The sequence below is a fragment of the Bombus terrestris genome, chromosome 10 (genome assembly GCF_910591885.1).
Source record: "Bombus terrestris chromosome 10, iyBomTerr1.2, whole genome shotgun sequence".
In the NCBI taxonomy this organism is placed as follows: Eukaryota; Metazoa; Arthropoda; class Insecta; order Hymenoptera; family Apidae; genus Bombus; species Bombus terrestris.
The window spans coordinates 19,559,286-19,579,035 of record NC_063278.1 but is presented as its reverse complement, the minus strand read 5'-3'; the positions used below and the strand labels follow the sequence as shown (position 1 = coordinate 19,579,035).

The 19,750-nt window shown below is 34.3% G+C and overlaps 1 protein-coding gene and 1 long non-coding RNA gene across 3 annotated transcripts in view; one reads left to right on the top strand and one right to left on the bottom strand.

Moving 5' to 3' along the window:
- LOC100649869 (lachesin) overlaps nucleotides 1-18,748 on the top strand; it is a 96,896-nt gene extending 78,148 nt beyond the window's left edge. The window contains exons 4-9 of the mRNA XM_048409109.1: nucleotides 3,016-3,177; nucleotides 9,962-10,111; nucleotides 13,475-13,625; nucleotides 13,711-13,859; nucleotides 17,903-17,962; nucleotides 18,039-18,748. Coding sequence (XP_048265066.1) covers nucleotides 3,016-3,177; nucleotides 9,962-10,111; nucleotides 13,475-13,625; nucleotides 13,711-13,859; nucleotides 17,903-17,962; nucleotides 18,039-18,166 — 800 coding nt within the window. The 3' untranslated portion in view covers nucleotides 18,167-18,748. The remainder of the gene's footprint in view (nucleotides 1-3,015; nucleotides 3,178-9,961; nucleotides 10,112-13,474; nucleotides 13,626-13,710; nucleotides 13,860-17,902; nucleotides 17,963-18,038) is intronic.
- Nucleotides 15,215-18,044, bottom strand: LOC105666998. Of its 2 annotated transcripts, XR_001099715.3 has the most exons (4): nucleotides 17,071-18,044; nucleotides 16,678-16,972; nucleotides 16,296-16,434; nucleotides 15,215-16,224 (listed from the first exon to the last, which is right to left on the bottom strand). It is a non-coding gene; the product is annotated as an uncharacterized LOC105666998 (long non-coding RNA). The 2 variants fall into 2 exon arrangements; XR_007225316.1 differs by having other exon boundaries at nucleotides 16,678-18,044.
- Nucleotides 18,749-19,750: the final 1,002 nt, after the last annotated feature.

Genomic DNA, 19,750 nt, shown 5'->3' with positions numbered 1-19,750 from the left:
TGACGAATTCATTTCTTAATGATATAAAATAATTTCTAACACGTTCCAATTCCGCATGAGAAAATCGTGTATTTTTAGACGTTCGGATTATTTTTATAATTGGCGAACTTTCTGACACGATCACGGATATCTGCTACTTTTGAGACTGTGTGTTGATGGAAGGTACGCTATTAGGTTCGCGATCCGAACGGTCGATGAACGAACGTTAATAAGTAATTAGGGACTCATCGTCGCCTGCTCAATAGCAATTACACCGTGTTACAATATTGCTTGGAGAATCAACACCCTTAGCACGTGGATCGTAATTCTCAGATTTGGATGCACACTACAGAGATGCTGCTAATTGCTGGAAGACCGGTATTCTAAACTACCAATTGATCGAAAATCGAGAAGCATATCTACAGGGATATTTTTACTGAGAACTGGTTAAACTTCAGAATCAGAGTAAGAAGGAACATGGACTTAGATTAATCCAAAATGGAATCTCTTAAGATTCAAAAATTATATGATTCTTAAGCAAAGCTTCATACAAAAGTGCAGAAACTGTATACAACATCCTACAATATACGGTAAATAAACTTGATAAATGATCAAGGTTTAAAAGAAAAAAAACATGTTTTTTTAAATAATCCAAATCAAATCTAAAGATCAATCAATAGTAATTTGCAGGATTTTAAACTGGAATCGTTGCAATATTTTAATAAACGATTATACGTATACCTTTTGATGCGATAATAAACGATCGTATTTTATTGGAACGTATAAAATATTCTTACCATTCTTCCACATAAATTCCAATTTGCATTGGATGGAATATATTATACGGCAATGTAACGAGCAATGAAACGCACATCTTCCTTTTTTCCCCTTTTCCACCATTATTTCCATTTCCTTTTCTCGCCATTTAACGTCGAGAGGCGTTCATTGAAGGGATAATTATTATGTTCTCAACGTTTCGAACATTAGCAATTTCTTAGTCCGCCTCTATCTCTTACTACTCCTAAATCGAGTCTAGTTACCTATACCGACTAAACATTAAAGACCGTCTCATTATAATATCCTTCGCCTAGGGTTGTGCCTACGGAACAGAAGGATCTTTTGAGAACTTTAACCTACAAAAGTCTTTCATCAATTTCGAACTTTGACATAATTTCTTTCTTCCTTAGTTTTACCACTTTTTACTATGGAATATTACACTGCATCTCGTTTACCTTTCAAAAGCTTCTACATAATCTGTGATTAAAGGAATATGTTCACGTCAAAGAAGGAAATTATTAATCGGTTTCATGGAGCTTTCTATTAAAATGTAAAATATCTTATTCTTTGACTTACGAGAATACACTGTTGCTACAAGTTTAGCTATGCAATTTCATTCTCGAAATAAAAAGAATCGATTTACATTTGTTAACATATAAATAACAACACGTACTAGGGTAAGTTATATTTATCCGTCAATGCATTCACTTCATCGAAACAATTTTCCTAAATCATTTTCAGATAATGATTATAAATAAAGAGAGGAAAGTAACACGAAGAAATTTTCTTTAGAAAAATTATATGTATGTGTGTAATTTAAAGCTTGAAAATTTGTGGCGTTTATAAATTTATATTATCATACATTTATTTATCACATTTGTTTATTATATTTATTACACATTACTTATTACATATTATACATTTTCACTAAATTAAATAAATTATTATATATGTAGATACATATGTATGTACGTATATAATTACATATATAATTTAGTTCAAGTATATTCATTTCAAACTCTAGTATTTTGAATTACTTTTTTGTCTTTACATTATATATTCATAGAAATATATTCTCAATTGAAACAAGAAGAAATAAAGTCAGTAATATTATCTTCGAGTGAATCATAAAATTATGTTCATTTATTCATATTCGCAGTATGTTACCTTGTGTATGTAGGTAAATTATACAAAATATCGTTAAACTGATTATAATGATTTATACCATTTAGGTACAAAATGCTGTCAATATCAAGTAAACCTTCAAGCAAATGGAGCCTTATATTTAACAAACTAATATTTAGTAAAAGACTAATATCCAGTATGCATACTCACTTTAATCTTATAACAAATGTTAAAAGTAATTCCACTGAATACTCAGACTTATTAACTTTGTGGACAATTGCCTCTTTGGATCTTTCCTTGGCAGCTGCAAAATACTATAATATTTCTATTAAATATCTTATTTAATAGAAACGTATACATTTTATTTTTTACTTTATTATTTAACATGATATTTGGGCATCATTTCAGCTAAGGAAATTTTAAAACACTTCGTATAACATACGTGTTTAACATGTTCTTAAAAAATATACGAATACTTTAACGAGCCGCTGTATACGCGTACATTCGAAATTTACGTATGTGAGGATAATATTTAAATATCAAACGAAAACGCACAAAATATCTCTTGATATTTTGGAGAGGAAATGTAATTTTTTGCTATACATTGCTTTTGTATATTTTTGTTAAAAGTCTTGGTGGATCTTGAAGTGCTTCTTATATATCCTCAGTCTCAATGGCGAAGGAAATATTTTGCGATATAGAAGTATTTGCATATCGAATTCATCGTGCCCTACCACACGTATTAGGTCATCCCATAAATTCGTTCCGTTTTTCGAGCGGTTATATATGTTAAGATTGTTTACATACCTTTCAGTTTCATGAAAAAATGTAATCCCCCTCTTGTTGTACAACTTCTTCCCATTTTTCAAGTGCATTGGTCCCTTATCGCCGTATGTTTATAAATCGACATATGAAATGTATACACAAAAGTCGGCACGAATTTATGGGATGACCTAATAGATTAAAACCTGTTATCTGTTATTTCGAGATGAATTTTTACGAAGAATGTGTGAGATAGAACGAAGTAAACCAAAGAAAATTCCCTTTTTGCATGAAACGTATCATCGCCGACTGTGATTGTTCTAATAATAGAAAAAATGATGATTATATATCTTCTTGACATTTGTTGGACAGTACCGCCGGATATCGTCTACGGAGGTGATACCAGCGCCGACTTGGCAGTTTCGGAAGGTGACAATGCAACTCTAAGCTGTCGTGCAACGGGAAGACCGACCCCAAGAGTATCCTGGCGAAGGGAAGACGGAGAACCTATTCTCATAAGGGCCTCTTCTGCTGGTACATAATGACACTATAAAACTCGTGGGTATCTTCGCGGACAGACCTCTTTCACTTACCGCTTCGTGAAAAAGAAAAAAAGAAAAAAAAAAAGAAAGGAAAGGCAGAGGGGCGACGAAGGTTTAATTTCGTTTGCTACCCATTACTTCCTTTGTTCGCATTTCTGTCGCTTGCCTGTTTTCATCTTTCTCCTTTGCCCGAACTCAGCTTTATTACAATGGTTATGATCGGTAATCGCTGCTTCGCTGCTTTATGTCGCTAAAATCAATAACGGAATGCGCAACGCGTAACGTTCGAACTTGTCGTTTTTGCGGCTTTCAGTGGTCGTTTTATCACATTGCGTTATGCTTTCAATCATGTATTTCCAATACCCTTGTATTTTTAATATCGCAACTGTGGCCGGTGATGCATGTAATGTTTCCTCTTTTTTTCTCTCCTCATTTTTTTGTCTTGCCTGTTTCATATTTTGTTATGTTTCATTTCATACGACGTAACACTCGTTCGCTATAAGAACGTTTTCAATATCGAAGCGTAGCGTATCTAAAGTTACATTTGTATTTTAAACGTATTTGACGACATGCGCCAAACGACACTACATGTTACACGCGTCTCCGATCCCTGCATATTATTTTGGATAAACGTATTTTCGTTTCTGCTCCCTTTGTACGTCATGCGTATGTACAGGAACTTTTCGACGTCTACGTTCGTAAAATGTTACCAAGACACTGCCGTTTCTTTTGCTTTATTATTATTTCCGCAGTATCGATTACGTATTAAGAACAGGAGCTTCAAATCTGACAATAAAACAGATGAAACTTTGTCTTGTCTGCGTTCGCAGCTCTTTCAACTTGTTTTTCTCCTTTCTAAGGTATCGCTTTTTCAATCGGATTTCTTTAATCGAATTTTGTCGACTGCATTTGAACTGTTGCGCTTTATTCTCATGAAATTTCTATCAGATTTGTGTACTTTAAATGTTCATCGATGGAAACCTATAAACGTCACTTGTCAATCATTCGAATGGTTAGAATGTTGAACGTTAAACGAGTAAGAAGAAAAATGACAACAGACAAACTATCGAATTGGTATTCGCAGCTGAAACAGGTTTTGAAACACGCGCGGTATAAAATGATACGAAGGTGGGTAATCTCGTTGAAAGATGAAGTTTTTAACATCGCGGAAGTTCAATATTTCAAACCAAAGCTTTTATTTTGCTATGAAATTTAGACTCGTTTTGAAATTGTACATGATTTCGAGTATTAACGTTCGTATATCCACTGTTCGTGCAATGCCCTGCTGCTTACTGCACGATAGTACGCTTATAGCAGTTTCAAACATACATAACTGCTAGGATGTTCGATGTCGTAAGTATACACCAAAGGATATTCGCTATTCAGCACCATGTGACTTTACATTAGTTTCATGTTAATAGGGTAATTAGACGAAACTAATATCCTAGTTACGTTGAAGACCTGCTCGCACGAAAAGGAGGACTTACTAGAATAATATGATTTTATATGCGTACCTAGTTACACCTAAGACTATGACTATATGTATATATACATATTAATGTACACACAAATAGCTTACTATCATAAGGAAATTCCAAGTGTCTCATAGTACTTAACTAAACGAATTATACGCTTGTGAATTAGTAATCGTTTAATATATAATCGATTAATTAACATACGTTACTTTACATAAATCACGTATGTGTCATTGAAAGAAAGAATTGCATTTAGTATACACATGGTAGAATCAGTCCAAAGGAAAGACAATTTAAACGACAATTTTTAAGTTTGCATTAATACCACGAGTGATATATCTATACTTGTACGTTCCATTGATATGGGAGGCAAAATATTCCACTAGCTCTGGTCGCTTCAAATATCTCGGTTATTTTAAATACCGATCAAGGAATTAGACAACTTTTATATTTGCAGAAAATATTATTTTTTCTAATGAAATATCCAATTGTTAATTGATTGATCAAAGAATAAAAATGAAACAAGTACGTTTATTCTAAATCTCATTGCTCCTGAGATATTCAACTCGATCCATCTTATTGGAACACGTATTCAACGATACAGCGGTATGCAAAAAGTTTCATCTAGAGAAACATTTTGCTTTAAATTTCAAAAAACAATATTGGAGAAATTTTAAATACTAGAAATATTGGTATCGCATTCACACAATACTTTAACAACATGGATTCGCTTGAATACTGTTGGAGAATTGGGGAAATCCGCGTACAAAAGGCACGTAATCAGAATTTTTAAACGCAACCACCGTCATTCGATAATTTTTGTTCGAGTAAACTCGTGTATTGTGAAATTTTCATACGGGATTTTAGAATATAGAAATTTTAAATTCCCTTTAGCTCCCTGTAGTCGAAAATTTGTTTATTGTAATAACAATTAGAAAATAATACTTTTAACCAATTATTAGTTATTTTAACAAACATATTTCTCGTAGATATAAAATAATAATATACTCTTGTTAATCTAACAGTTTTTTGTTTCGTACAACACGGATTCGCATAACACGGCATTTTTTGCAACCTAACTACCGTGTTGTACGAGGGATACCTATACGAGGATATAATGCAATCCAAGAAACAACAGCTGAAACAAAGGAACTGAGAAGGAAATATTTTCTCATCATCTAGCTACTTATCGACGAAATTGTTAAATTAATGAGCTTAAGAATTTGCGGCCGTGTCGTCTTACAGAAATAACGTGTGATTCATCCCATGATATAATACTAAATAATATATTTTATATAAAAGAAACACCATTTATATGGTGGATATTGGACCGGAAACAGTGACATAACGGCGAAACACGAAGTCGGTTAAAAATCTGAAGTCTGAAAGGTTTTCATTTTATTCTTCCCTTATGACTTTAAATAATTCTGACTTGTTTGAATGTTTGATTTTATCTATGCGGAGTTTCAGCTTCCGTCATAAATGCTCAATCAAATTCAGATGCGAAGATTGAACCGGCCAGTTATCAACTTTTTAAGCCGTTACAATTTCTAACGGATAACCCACGTTGAACCATTTAAATATTTTATTTCGGATCGTTATTATATTAAAACGTCCAGTTCTCTGACATTTTCCTCTCTGCGTAATAAATCTTTGCAATAGATTTGTGTCTGAAATAACTGACTCATAATCTCAAAGCATTCATAATATTCTTCGTTTCTACAATTCACTTCGTGAGCAAGAAGAAGCCCGTCTGGTCGTAACATTCCTTTAAGCATGTTTTTTACTCTTGGAATTTGATATTTTATATCATTTTTTGTGCCAAGTGCGCATATTGTCTTCGTTTTCATCACTTCTGAATAATTTAGCTTCTCAGCCGAGAAATTCTCTCAGACCTGGATCGTATAATGCAAATATTCCCGATTTTGGGGATCTCTTTTGCTGATGAAGTCAGTCCAACTATAAAAATCAAAGGGACTGATAGAGAAGATAGAGACGATAGAGATAACGTTTCAGGCAAAAATCTACTAGGATACGTAGAAAAGAAGCATAAGGAAATAATTGAACATTTCAACGTCATGACGATCCAAAGTATAATTCGCAAGTAATTGTCTTCTAAGAATGTAATTAATAAGTATCGATAGATTTTTGATCTTTTAACATTTACAGACTTCCCATCCTATGCTCATAAAATTGTCAGTATAAAATTTTCCTTCGGGAAATAAATAATTATTTACAAATAAAGTAGAATTCAACGTGGAATACCTTAGCTATGAATATACAATGGAATATCTTATGTAAAATTGAGCATTCCATTCAAGGAGGCAAAATTAACCTTCGAATCGCTAAAATTAACGTAGATCTTCGTCTGCAAAAAGAATTATTACCATCATGTTTGTCCCTCTTACGATTATAGAACTTTCTTAAGTATATACTGTATTCATTTAATGATCAAAATAAGTTTTATTTGTGGTGGAGAAAATTGAACGAACATGTTTGATGACACCGATTTATTGCCGGATTTCACAGTAATTTTCAATGGAAAAATATTAATTTCAGAATAATTCTTCTATTTGAAAAGGTAACTATTTTACAATATTATTCTACGTTCGCTGGCACTTTAGGTTAATCTACACCTACCGTTAAATATAAATTAAACATTGAATATATCAACATATTTATTTGGTTATAAAGAGAAATATGGTCATAAAAAGTTATAAAGTTATTATAAAGTTTTTTATAAAAAATCATAAAAGTTTGTACAAATATAGACGAGATATATGTTCGTTCCACGAAAATAGATTAATCTTTGACAAATATATTGCAGAAAGATCAAATAAATTAGCACAAGGTAATAGCTACAGCATTAGATAAACTACTATAAATAAACTTTGCAAAATTGGCTGTAAAAAAACGATTAATATGTAGCATAAACTGTTTTATGTGTTATTCTTTTCGATGGCATCGTCTAAGAAGCGAAAAATACGAAATCAAAAGCCGAGAAATTTTCGACCGTAGGCACACAGATTGAGCATAAGAACATGGTAAAGTGGGTATAAAGAGGCAGGTCGTTGAAACAAGTTTCACCTCTTGAACTCGAAGACAGAAACAGCGGATGCGCGTGTAAAGAAACAGAGGATGAGAATCCTCTTCATGGTATCTTGTATGACACACACATCCAAGGCAAGAGTTAGAGTCGGTGTACTTACATACGCTGTAGGGACACGTAAAACGAACCACGGAGCTTACGCTTGTACGGCCTAGGAGAGTATATATACCGTGCGTGTACGTATAACATCGTTTGTACACACATGGAGTAGAAGGCACGTGGTAGTTTCTGCCGCAGGGCCTCGAGTTGGCAAAACTTTGGCCGAGGTAGTTGCACTACCTCCTTCCATTTACCCTTAGGCTGAAACGTTCAAGACTCGCAGTATTTGTCCTTTTTACTTTGCATATTTTTCTTCATCCACAGGCAGTTAACGATTGTCGTTGTGAAGACCGCTATTAACGTTCGTCCCAGCGCACGAATGAACGTACTTACGAGTTAATGGGATAAACAGAAATTTACTACGAAACTGAATCATTCTTTAATGACATTTACCGCGAGAATGATATTAATATTTGAATGGTCCTTTATTAAAGAAAATTCATCCACAACAGATTTGCCGTTATTAATATGCATCGATAAATAATCAAACACGTATATTAAATTGCAAATAGAATTTGACTAATCATCTGCAATGAAATAAAAAGAATACACAAGTAGGTAATTTGAACGAATAAGAATTGTTAAAGTTGTTAAATGGGACGAAACGTGCAATTTGCATAGCATATTTAGATTGCATCGATGCTTTTTTTCAAAATACACAAAAACATTGCTCGCGTGCAACCTGTGTCGCTTTCTTACCTGACGATGACGCTTTTCTTACGAGCTTTACAAACTCGTTAGCGTTCGCTCACTTAAGAAACTCGTTAGCAACCTAAGTAGTGAATTAAGCATATATCTTCTCGTTTCTTCTTTCGCTTGCGTTGTGCGTCAGGCTTCCGGCTATCTCGGGCTCTCTCTCTCTCTCTCTCTCCCTCTTTCTCTTCCTTTTCTCCTCACTCTCACTCTCTCTTGTTTCCTTTCCCTTACGCGCGGCGTACTTCCGTTCACCCACTCCACTTTGACGGTAGTTTCTTCGTTCAATTGCATTAGTCTGTGGTTTCGACCTAGTTAAAAGTTTTACCTGGATTCGTTTAAATCCGAAAAGTTGCAACTTCTTGTCTTGAGAAATAATGTTCTTTCCATTTCGCGGCTTTCCGTCGGCAATCTTTCATCCTTGACTGTCCTTTCGGCTTGCAGCACCAGAACTTTTCATCGCGTTTTCGTTGCGTTATCTTTCGGTATTTCTCACTCGTCTCATCTTTGCCACGTAACGCCATCAGAAATAAAACGGTCAGCTTTGACAATCATAGTCGTCGAAATTCGACGTTCTTTACGTTCTTAAGTTATTTTTACTGCAATTAACATTATTTAAAAGTTAATCATAGTTATTGCGAGTGTATACATATCTAATTTCTTTTATCGTATAACTGCCTTTGTAAACTTGAGCGAATCGCCCGGACACGTGGCTCAAGTATAGGTAACAATTATTGGATGGTATCGCGGATTTAAGTTTGCTTTCCGCCAGGAACACTCGACAGGCTTCTCAAAATTAGTCTGTATGTATCAGCGGAATTGCAAATAATTCAATTTCGTACGCATTCTATTTATTACGGACGTTAAAATATTTTGAAAGCACGTAAAGCAGCAGCTCGTTATCGTGCAGAACGAGTTTCTGCTTAAGGGGATGTCGATAGCGAAATTGAAAACGCGACACAAATATTTAACCGTGTTCCGTTGACTGTAATAACAATAACCGTAACCGTAATGTTCTTGTCGCGATGATTCGAGATAAAACGCGTCTCTAAAACTAAAGGGAAAATAGGGAAGAGAACGAGGCGCAGTGACGAGTGAATACTTCGTCCTTTGCTAACGATCTTCGCATGCCCGCTGCTTCCCACAAATATGTATTATCGTGTCTCTGCCTTTCACGGAATCGAGAACGTAAAAACGAAGAAAAAAGAAGTCGACGACTGAGGTTCTTGAATGAAAAGCGATCCGCGAGAAAGATAGAAAATCGACGGATACGAGAGAATGCGAGGCGTTGCTTGAAGCGAGTAAGTGGATGTCGTATGTGTGTGTGTGTGTGTGTGTGCATGGGAGGGGGTCAATTTTCGAGAAAATATGCAGACAGAAAACGTTTTCTCGGTGCGCAGGTGGTAGCACTTTCGAGAAGCACGAGACCTACAACGGTTCGCTGCTGCAATTCCATCGTGTCGAGAGGCGACAAATGGGGGCGTATCTGTGCATCGCTAGCAACGACGTGCCGCCCGCCGTTAGCAAGCGAGTGACACTCGCCGTGAATTGTAAGTCTTGTTTTCCTTCTAATCCCTGATTGTAGCCGGCGGAAAAGCTTCCACCAACGACAAAAGACGACTGTACCGCTGCGAACGTAATGACGCTCTCCGCATCCACGAATCACTCGAATAATTGCCATAACGACTTGCCGTGCCTTCCTTTTGAAGTTTTTGCCGCGTCTGATAGACCCCTGAACAGCTGTAAAATCGTGCATCACTGTGAAGCAAAGGCGAACGAAACGAGATGCGCTAATGATTCACGGTTTATCTACGGGCTTCTATCTTTGATACGATCGTCGATAACGTTCCAAGTGATTCTATGATGTCGTTGCTTACGAAAAAGTAAGTCAATTCTGTTCTCTGTTGCACGGAGTAGCAACGAAAGAGATTCGAGATTGCTTATCAGTGAGCACAATCGGAGCGAGCTAAACCGAAGGATAAAGGAAGACGTAGCAGGTCATCTGCGGATTTATCACCTTGCGCAATAACGTTCCACTCGCTTGTAGAGTTCGCAATTTAATTTCATTATGTCGTGAAATCGTACAACGGCTAAACATTTTAATACTCGTTTCGCATTGTTTTTAAAGCGGAAAGTAATTTTAACCCGATTCCTTGAAAAAGTTTTCTCGTAATACTTAAGCAGATTTGCATTCCCGTAAATCGTAAAGCGCAGATCATAACGTTGATGCAATATGAGTTTCGCTGATGCTCGTCTTTACAAAGATAATTGAAAGAGATAATTACAATGGAAAAAATTACGTTCTCGTAATCTTTTGTCGTAATATTGGTAGCTTTCCTGCCTTCGTTTCAACGTGGAATATATAATGTATTAAATTTTCGCAAAAGTTCTCTTCGCTTTATGAACAACGAATGCACGATATTTTACATTGTGTCATCGACTTGTGTAAGATGTATTCTGGTTTATTACCTTTTTCCATCTCTCCGCAAGTCGCATAACGCCATTTTTCCGAAACTTTTGGCGCTTGCTGGCAAAATGTTATTCTAAGTGCGTTTTCGCGTCATTTATCCAGTTGGATCTTTCACCGCGAACAAATTTTTTTAAACGAAGGAATAAATAACAGTCGCAGTAACAAGCTGAGACACGCTAGAACATCTCGATGAAACATTCGCAATTTGTTTCTAACGACAAGAATAGATGAACAGACGAGGCGTCATTTTCTATCGTTTTTAACCGTTAGAAAGAAATTGTTAACGTTCGATCTGGATGCTCTACCTCGTCCTCCGTGTTCTCCGGATATTGCTTCGCGTGATTATCTTTTATTTCTGTCGTTAAAAAATTGTATTCGCAGTGAGAGGATCGATAGATGATATAAAAATTGAAAAAAGAAAGAAATGATATAAAAGACAACATTTTGCTAGCAAACGCCAAAAGTTCTGGAAAAATGGCATTATGAGGCTTCCGGAGAGATGCAGGAAAATAATAGACCAGAATGGATTGTACAGAGTTCAATAACACGACGTAAAATAAAATATCGCGCATCCATTATTTATTTATAAAGCGAAAGATATGACAACCTAATGTATTCGGAACTTCGTAATTTTAATGTCGTATGTTACGTGTCCATTTGCACGCGTCATTGAATTCTTTATTGATCTTAAATTCGAAATTTGATGCAAATGTGGCTTCGTTCAAATACAAAATGATTTGAGTCAATATCCCGCAATTAGGTTAAATTGACATCGGTATTAGTGTCGAGTGTCTAAATTATTTGAAAAGAAAAGATACCAACCGAGAATTAATTCTGTTTAATTTTCATAACGTAACGTAGATTGCATAATTTCACATGTTTCATCGAAGTTAATAACAAAGTACTGTATTTTAACTTCGCTACTTTTTTAATAATAATGTCAAACGTAATAATACAGTAACAAATATTATTTCTGGAATGGATATTATAGCAGGGAAGCTCGCATGAAATTATCATACGCAAGATGTAATTACATACTCTTGTAAATCTATACATATATATTTCTAAAGTCGTAAATTTCCCTTAATGATCCTTAATGTATCCATAATGATCCAAAACAACCAAATAACAAGTTGTATCATATAATTTACTTGGTCATAGCGAATACACGGTATTATTTTCTTTAAAATATCGTTATCTCTGCATGGGAATAATACGCTAAAACACGTTCACTAGAAAATGATAAAGAAGTAGATTAATAAATGTTAATATGTTTATCAACTCGGTATCTTCAAATATGATTCAACTTGTTATAGATACCACTCGTATCTGATTGTTTGCGCGTACTATTGTCCGAAACAAAATACACAGGTTCACGGAGATATTCGAACAATTTTAGATACCATTTATGAATATATTGTGCGTAGCGTATGAAACATTTTAAAACATTAGCACCGTTATGAGACTCGACTATCGCGTAGTTATATTGGTAAAGTTTGAAACGAATTTGAAAATATATACAGAAATTACGAAGTATTTAATGTAATTATGCATATGTTTCGAAGAGGTCGCAAAAGTATTTAAACAGTCGATTATCATGCATTATACGCGTATTAATAAACTTCGATATTCAGTGGAACCATATTTAACACCATATGGTCAAGATCGCTATTTACGTTGTGTACTAATTTTGTACTAAATATGTGTTTGCAATGAATATCTTCTAACTTGTATATACATTTTCAAATTGGTATCAAATTCGACCAATACAATTATGACTATCGTGTTTCGTTGCAGCACTAATGAAATTTCCAAATGTTTTGCATAATACGTGCAATATCGAGATAAAAGTTCTGTACAGTAAACGTTCGAATACTTTTATGAGCCAGCGTATTTCCAAGTACGCGATTGAATAATAAATTACCTGCCTGCGTGAATCTAAAATTAAAGTTAAAAGAATCCTTTTATATAACGTTATGCATACACGGCGCAATAATATTCACTGAAATGTCACAAATGTAGCATTTATACGTGTACATAATCGCTACATAAATAAATGTTGCGTAAATCTAAAAGCAAATTTAGAAGAATGTCTTTACATAATATTATGTATATATGGCAGGATAATACTCATTGAAACGTCGTAAATGGCGGTTCTTACATATGTACATGATCATTAAATATAAATTTATTTTCAACAATGTTTATAAACGCGAATACTCTACACGTAGCCATTCGAGAAACGAAACGTTAGCAAACAGTGGAACAGTAGTTGTCGCATTAAATTGGTTAACTCTAAGAAAAAATTGTGCGCATAACTATCAGAAAGGAAAAGGACGAATTATAGTTACCTATGTCGTCCGTAAAAGGACGTTAATTAAAATCTTAGCGAGCCGTATAACGCGATGAATATCGGCTAATTAATTTGAAACCGCTTTCACAGTTGCACCTGTCGTCAAAGCTCCTAATCAGCTTCTGGGAGCACCTTTGAGCACGGATGTGCAGCTCGAGTGCTATGTCGAGGCATTTCCAAATACAATTAATTACTGGGTAAAGAACCGGCGAGGCTCAGACGACGAAATGCTGCTCGAAGGGTGAGATTATGTGTTCTTTTAATCTCGTATGTTCTTGCTTCGTTTCCTAAAGGCTGGTAAAACTTATTGTCATCGAATTACACAGGCTCAAGTACAATGTACGAGAAGAACGATCCGGATACAAAGTTCTGATGTGGTTGTTGATCAAAGGATTTACCGAACAAGATGTGGGCAGTTACAAATGCGTATCGACGAATAGTCTTGGCAAGGCCGATGGAACCTTAAGATTATACGGTAAGTTTTTTTACTCTTTGGAAAAAATATAAGTCGAGTGGAAATAATAAGAAACATTTTCTTCTATATCTTTCTGTTGACTTACGTTACGTCGTTACGCCACGTAAATCACTCACTGTGTTTCCTGTTCTGTATAATATCTCCCTTTTTAACGAACCAATTCCTCAAGTAATTGCTTATAAATGGACATGCGTACAATTGTAATAATTTTTTTTTAAACGAATTTTTTTTTAAATAAGTTAAAAGAATTAGTTTACTAGATGATATGTGTAAAAAATTCACCGGTATCGATGTCGGAATGTTTCGTTAAATACCAATAATACAAACAAGGTAGGGAGGAAATTGAATGGAAATCTAAACACTTTTTGATTGCCACCTCACCAAATAATAGAACGAAATTTCGGTCTACGGTTTTCACGTGCGCAATTTTGATTTTTAAAGCGTTGGATAAACGACAAATATCAATTTTACCAGAACATCAAATCGTTGTAATTGGGCTTGCAAGATGAAAACTGAAAGCAGTATTTTATTATATATACATACATATACAGTGTGTTTGGTTTATCTCGAACCGCTCAAACATTTCGAAAAACACGAACGATACGTTTCAGACAAAAATTGTATGACACGATGGTGGATATACTATACTCTTGCGTATTTGATATTGCGGTATAGCGTATAAAAAAAAAATCATATATACGTAAAAAAACATTAAAAACGAGTTTGAAAGAAACGTTAAAAAATAACGTTTATAAAAAGATATTTTTCCGGTCTGATTCGTCTCCTGAAACCATTTAAATTACGTAAGAAATATTTTTCTTATCATCGTGAACAGAGAAAATATTCCGTTTCGCGTATAGACCTTCACGAGTTAAAGGGAAGAATGGAAACTAATATTATTCACAGTATATCGATTATATATGTTAACTCAAGTTGCGAATATCACATTTCTTCTATAATTTTCTTACTTTGATGTTCGTTCGCTTTAATACATCATTACCCGGACTGTATACTTCGTTTACTGTCCAGTACTTTCTTTACAATTTTATATTTTTAGTTACAATTTCAATCATTACAACCGTTGTAATTTTATCTTATGCTGAATCAGTAACGCTGAAATGATAAGGAGTAAAGAGGTTCTACAACTCCCAAAGTGTATGACACAAAAATACATTGGGGTAATAACCATTATCAATAATAGAAAATTTTTTCCTACCTATAACTATTTTTCCGATCTCAATCATCCTCAACTTGTATTTACATTACTGAAAATCAACACCTAAAAGTATGGCATCAAAGCCAGACCCACGATTCGTATCTTATTAAAATTATTCCTTAGTTAATTACCAGAAAAGTGGTTCCATCAGAAAACATGTAAAAAATTACAGGAAGCTAATATAAGAAGAAGTGTAGAGAATGATGGTCTTATAAAAATGCCACGAGTTTGAACATTTGAACTTTTTTATTGCAAGTTCAGACTATTCAACGTAGATGATTATTTAGAAATATTAAAATAAGCTTCGTGTACATTAAGATAAACTTCAGGTATGTAACAGAAGACTTATTTTAACACATGTATGTTTTACAATATAAATATAATTAACAGGAATAAATTTCGATACGTTGAGTCTGTAGCGAGGAATAGTCTTCGCGTGTTACAAATAATTAAATGAAAGAGTCTCTTCATTTAAGTTTATTTATAAAAATTACAAGTATATTAATCTCAAACATTCTTCTAAAATCTCCTGCGAAATATCAAACAATGGAGTCTAATTTTGATGCATTTTATTTATCAATGACATAAAATGAATTATAAAACTTATATCATTTTAATAAGCAAAAAACTTATACAAATGTTAAAGCATAGAATAAAACAAAAGTTATTACAACTTCATTCTTTATTTGATATTTGTACATATATAACTATTGCCTAAAATCCAAGTTAATTTTCAGAAACATAAATTTATGTTAATTTTGTGAAGATAAGTTACCTCTCGAGATGTTCACTTAGATTCGGAGTTGAAAAAGCTCGTTTAACTTGCGTCGCAGGAAGAGCGTAACTGTACCATGGAAGCTAATTTTGCTAGATATGAAATGACACGTTTCTTGTATTTCGTCATTGTCTCTATATCAATGTTCATACGCCTTTCTTTCTCATTTTCGATTTTCTTATGCACCTTACCAAGCGTTTCAGAGCTGAAATCTTGCGACTCCTCGTCGGAAGACGAGTTCGCTTCCATCTCTCTTACAGACTCATGCGATAAAAAGGAAGAACTGTCACCTGTACGCGACACTTTGTCAGTTTTTCCGTTGCGACTGAACGTAAAAGTGGCTTAACTTTCTAGCTCATTAATTCTTATATCGACTGAAATATTTGTCAGATTAATGCACAAGTTATATTATTTCACAAAATTACATTATTACGTTATTTTTTACCTGTTTTTATGTGTCTTTTCCCTTTTTGTCCTAAGACCAACCATCTAATAATTAGTATTATAAGTATTTTTCTATTGTTTAAATAATGAAATACCACCGAAGCTGTATCTCGAGTTATCGATTTGAATTGTTGGAGGTGCTGTAAAAAAAAAAAAAAAAGAAAAACCCAGACTGAGTTCATAAAAGTTTTATTAAATCAACCAATCTAAATTTTGCTTTCAGAAATCATTGGGGCTATGGTAAAGTCAATCTGATCGCTACATTGTTGCAGGAAGGGATTATTTTCAAGGAAGTGGAAGCAAAATTTACATTGGTTGATTTAATAAAACTTTTATGAACTAAGCTCCAGTCCTTTTTCATAGCACGTGCTTTAAAAGCTAACCATTATTTATAAAAGTCGTCTAAAAATAACTGATTTTTCTGTGAGTTTAGCGTGGTTCCATTTAATGGGTTCAGTCCATGAACTATATGTATGCATCTGGGATCGTAGTCCATTCCTCTTTCGTTAACGCCAAAGGCCTCTTTAAATTTCCATTACAAATCTGCGCGTTCTAAATCTACAAGTATCTTCTAAATCTCTGCATTCTAAAAGCCGCTGCAACATTTCGAACGTGAAATTACAATGAGTTGGGACACCGGCCTGTGGTTTCTTTAGATTCAAATGTTACGAGTAGTATCTGAAAAAGCAATACGTTATCAGTAGAGTAGAATGCTAAATATAATTACTATAAATATAATTATCTCAGTGTCCCTAATATTTTTTTTTCACACTTACGTATACGATTTACGATCTCAATTTGCTGAAAAAAAAACTTGCACTGCAAGTTGTAACATGTATCTGTAATGTATAACGCATATAGCGTATATTTGTAATGAAATCAACAAGGACATGTTTGTCTTCTCGTACCGAAGGTTTGATCGAAAATGTCTCTTTTCTTCCGCAAACATTTCCGCTGTCATTTTCTTCCTCAAAGTCGCTTTCTTCCTTACACATTTCCGCTGCCATTTTCTTCCTCAAAGCCGCTCCCTTTCTTAGACATTTCCAAGTGCATCGAAATCTTCTTAAAATAGTGTATCTTCTTAAAATAGTAATCGATCGACATGAAATTTTGATCAACGTTTTACGTGTACACTCGTTTTCTTCGATGTCAGAGTGCAGGAATGGACGTACAAATATACTCCTTTTTTAAGCATTTGAAAATACTAATCTACTAAACTTATGACCTAGTAATAAATGAATAATAAGATATTACTAAAATGAAATAGAATAACACGATAAACTGAAGAAATGTAAATAATCCCTGCTGTGTTAACAATCGTAATGGATTTTTCCAAGCGATTTTAATCTTCGTTTCACAGATACGTTCGATTGTAATTAGCATAACAATATCGACGTATTTAACACGTTTGTTCAGAAAATACATAGTTCGTCTTTCATGATAGACCACCTCTACTTAAATTACCCCGTACACGTCACTTTGAATCTATATATATACATAGAATACATATATCGTACACATATATTCGATATGTAATAAAAGATAGTAATAAAATAATTGTAGCAGAAATAATAGCAGTGCACTCACATATATATCATCTGTTTTTAGAAATAAAAATCGGTTTCGATAGATCGTCGCGCGGCAAGGATCATGTATCTATAATCGGTGGTAAGCTAATCCTTTTCCTCTCACAATGATCTTAGAAAACGAGGAGAATGGAATAACGTTGATTATGTTCATTTAGGTCTGGCAGAAGCAGCGCAAAGTTCAGGCGCTAATAGCGGCGGCAGACGATTTTTCGGATGTTGGAAGAAATTATCACACTTCTTGTCGATATGTCTGTTTGTACCAGTGCTACTGTGGCCGCGGTGAAGAAGGCATCTGCTGTTGGTCACCGCGAGGCTGAGTGCCGGATAACTTTGTGCCAAAGGACAAGAAAAGAGGAAGAATGTTTGTGCGTGTGTGCGCGCGTATGTTTGAACCTATACAAAATCAAAGAGAGTATTTGATTCGAGAAAAAAGAAAAAAAGAAAGAAAAAAAAAGCAGAAAATTCGAATTATTTGAATGTCCGTGTGAATGATAAGAAACAGCGAACCAAAGAAAAAAGAAATAAAACGGAGGCTCGCGTTCTCCATATCTTCCTATTTCCCTTTCCTACTTTCAAATGTCGAAAACATTTTTAGATCAATGGATGTTGTCAATGTATGCGCCCATTTAGATTTGCAATTGATTTTGCTGGACGTCGATTATGAATCGGCGAATCGATGGAACGACGCACCGCCAAAAATACAAGACTTGGAAACGCTGAAGCAGCTTGGCCCTTCCTAATAATGCTTAACGAGACGTTGATAATAATACTTCACAATCATCTTATCATTGGTATCAGCGTTGCGGATATTTAGACGTCAGGAAATTCGATGTTTCGAAATAAAAGTATGCGATCGAACGTTGTATATATATTGTCTACAACTACACACACCCGTGTTCCATTTCCTGCCCTTCTTTATTCGAAATAATTTCAGTATAACTTCAAATACTTCTACCCTACATAGCGCGATGAAAGTATAACGCAGCTTGTGTATTGTATCTTTTACCGCTTCCAAATCGTGAAAAAATCATTTTTCTAGCTGTCCTAAAACTTTCAGTTCCAAATCTATTTAACGATCTCTAACGAGAAATAGTTGTACGCAGGTACTAACTGACTTTTCAAGTAATTTCAATGTTTCAATATTCATCTTCAATACCTTCGAAATGCGACAAAGCGTGTATATTTTTTATATTCGATCTCAATTTTCGCAGATATGTACAATGTACATACTTACGTAAGTAGTACTTATCGACGCAGCAGCACTTGCTACGGCTTTTAATAGGTCAGACTGGTCTACGTTATCAACCGAAACTCAATACTCGCTATAATATCATCGGCGAAGTACAGATACCATAGATCAGATACCAGGTACAGGTACAGCTACCAAGAGGAGATTCTGTACCTCGCCGATGATAATATGTACATGTCGAATGTACCTTATATTAAAGAAAATAAATCCAATAAAAACTTACATTTCTTGTTACTTATGATGTACGTTAAAACTTGAACGAATTGGTTAGCAGTTAGTATTTTGAGCATAACCCACCGATTACCTTATAAACTTTTCAAGTAACTCATAAGCGTCTCTCATTACATCAAGGTGACAATAGAATATCGTAACTTTGTCCGTTTTTAAGATTTAAATAAAATTTATTAATACAGATAAATGTATTAAATAGAAGATACTAATAAACGATTATTATTAAATAATTAAACGTAATATCTCATTATCTCATTCAAATCTATAGAATACTTGTTAATATAAACGGAGTAATTTACACAAATTAATTATCGAGGAGAAAAATTATAGTTTATGATCAATTTTATATTCAAATTTTGCTTGATAAATATGTAAAATGATACATCA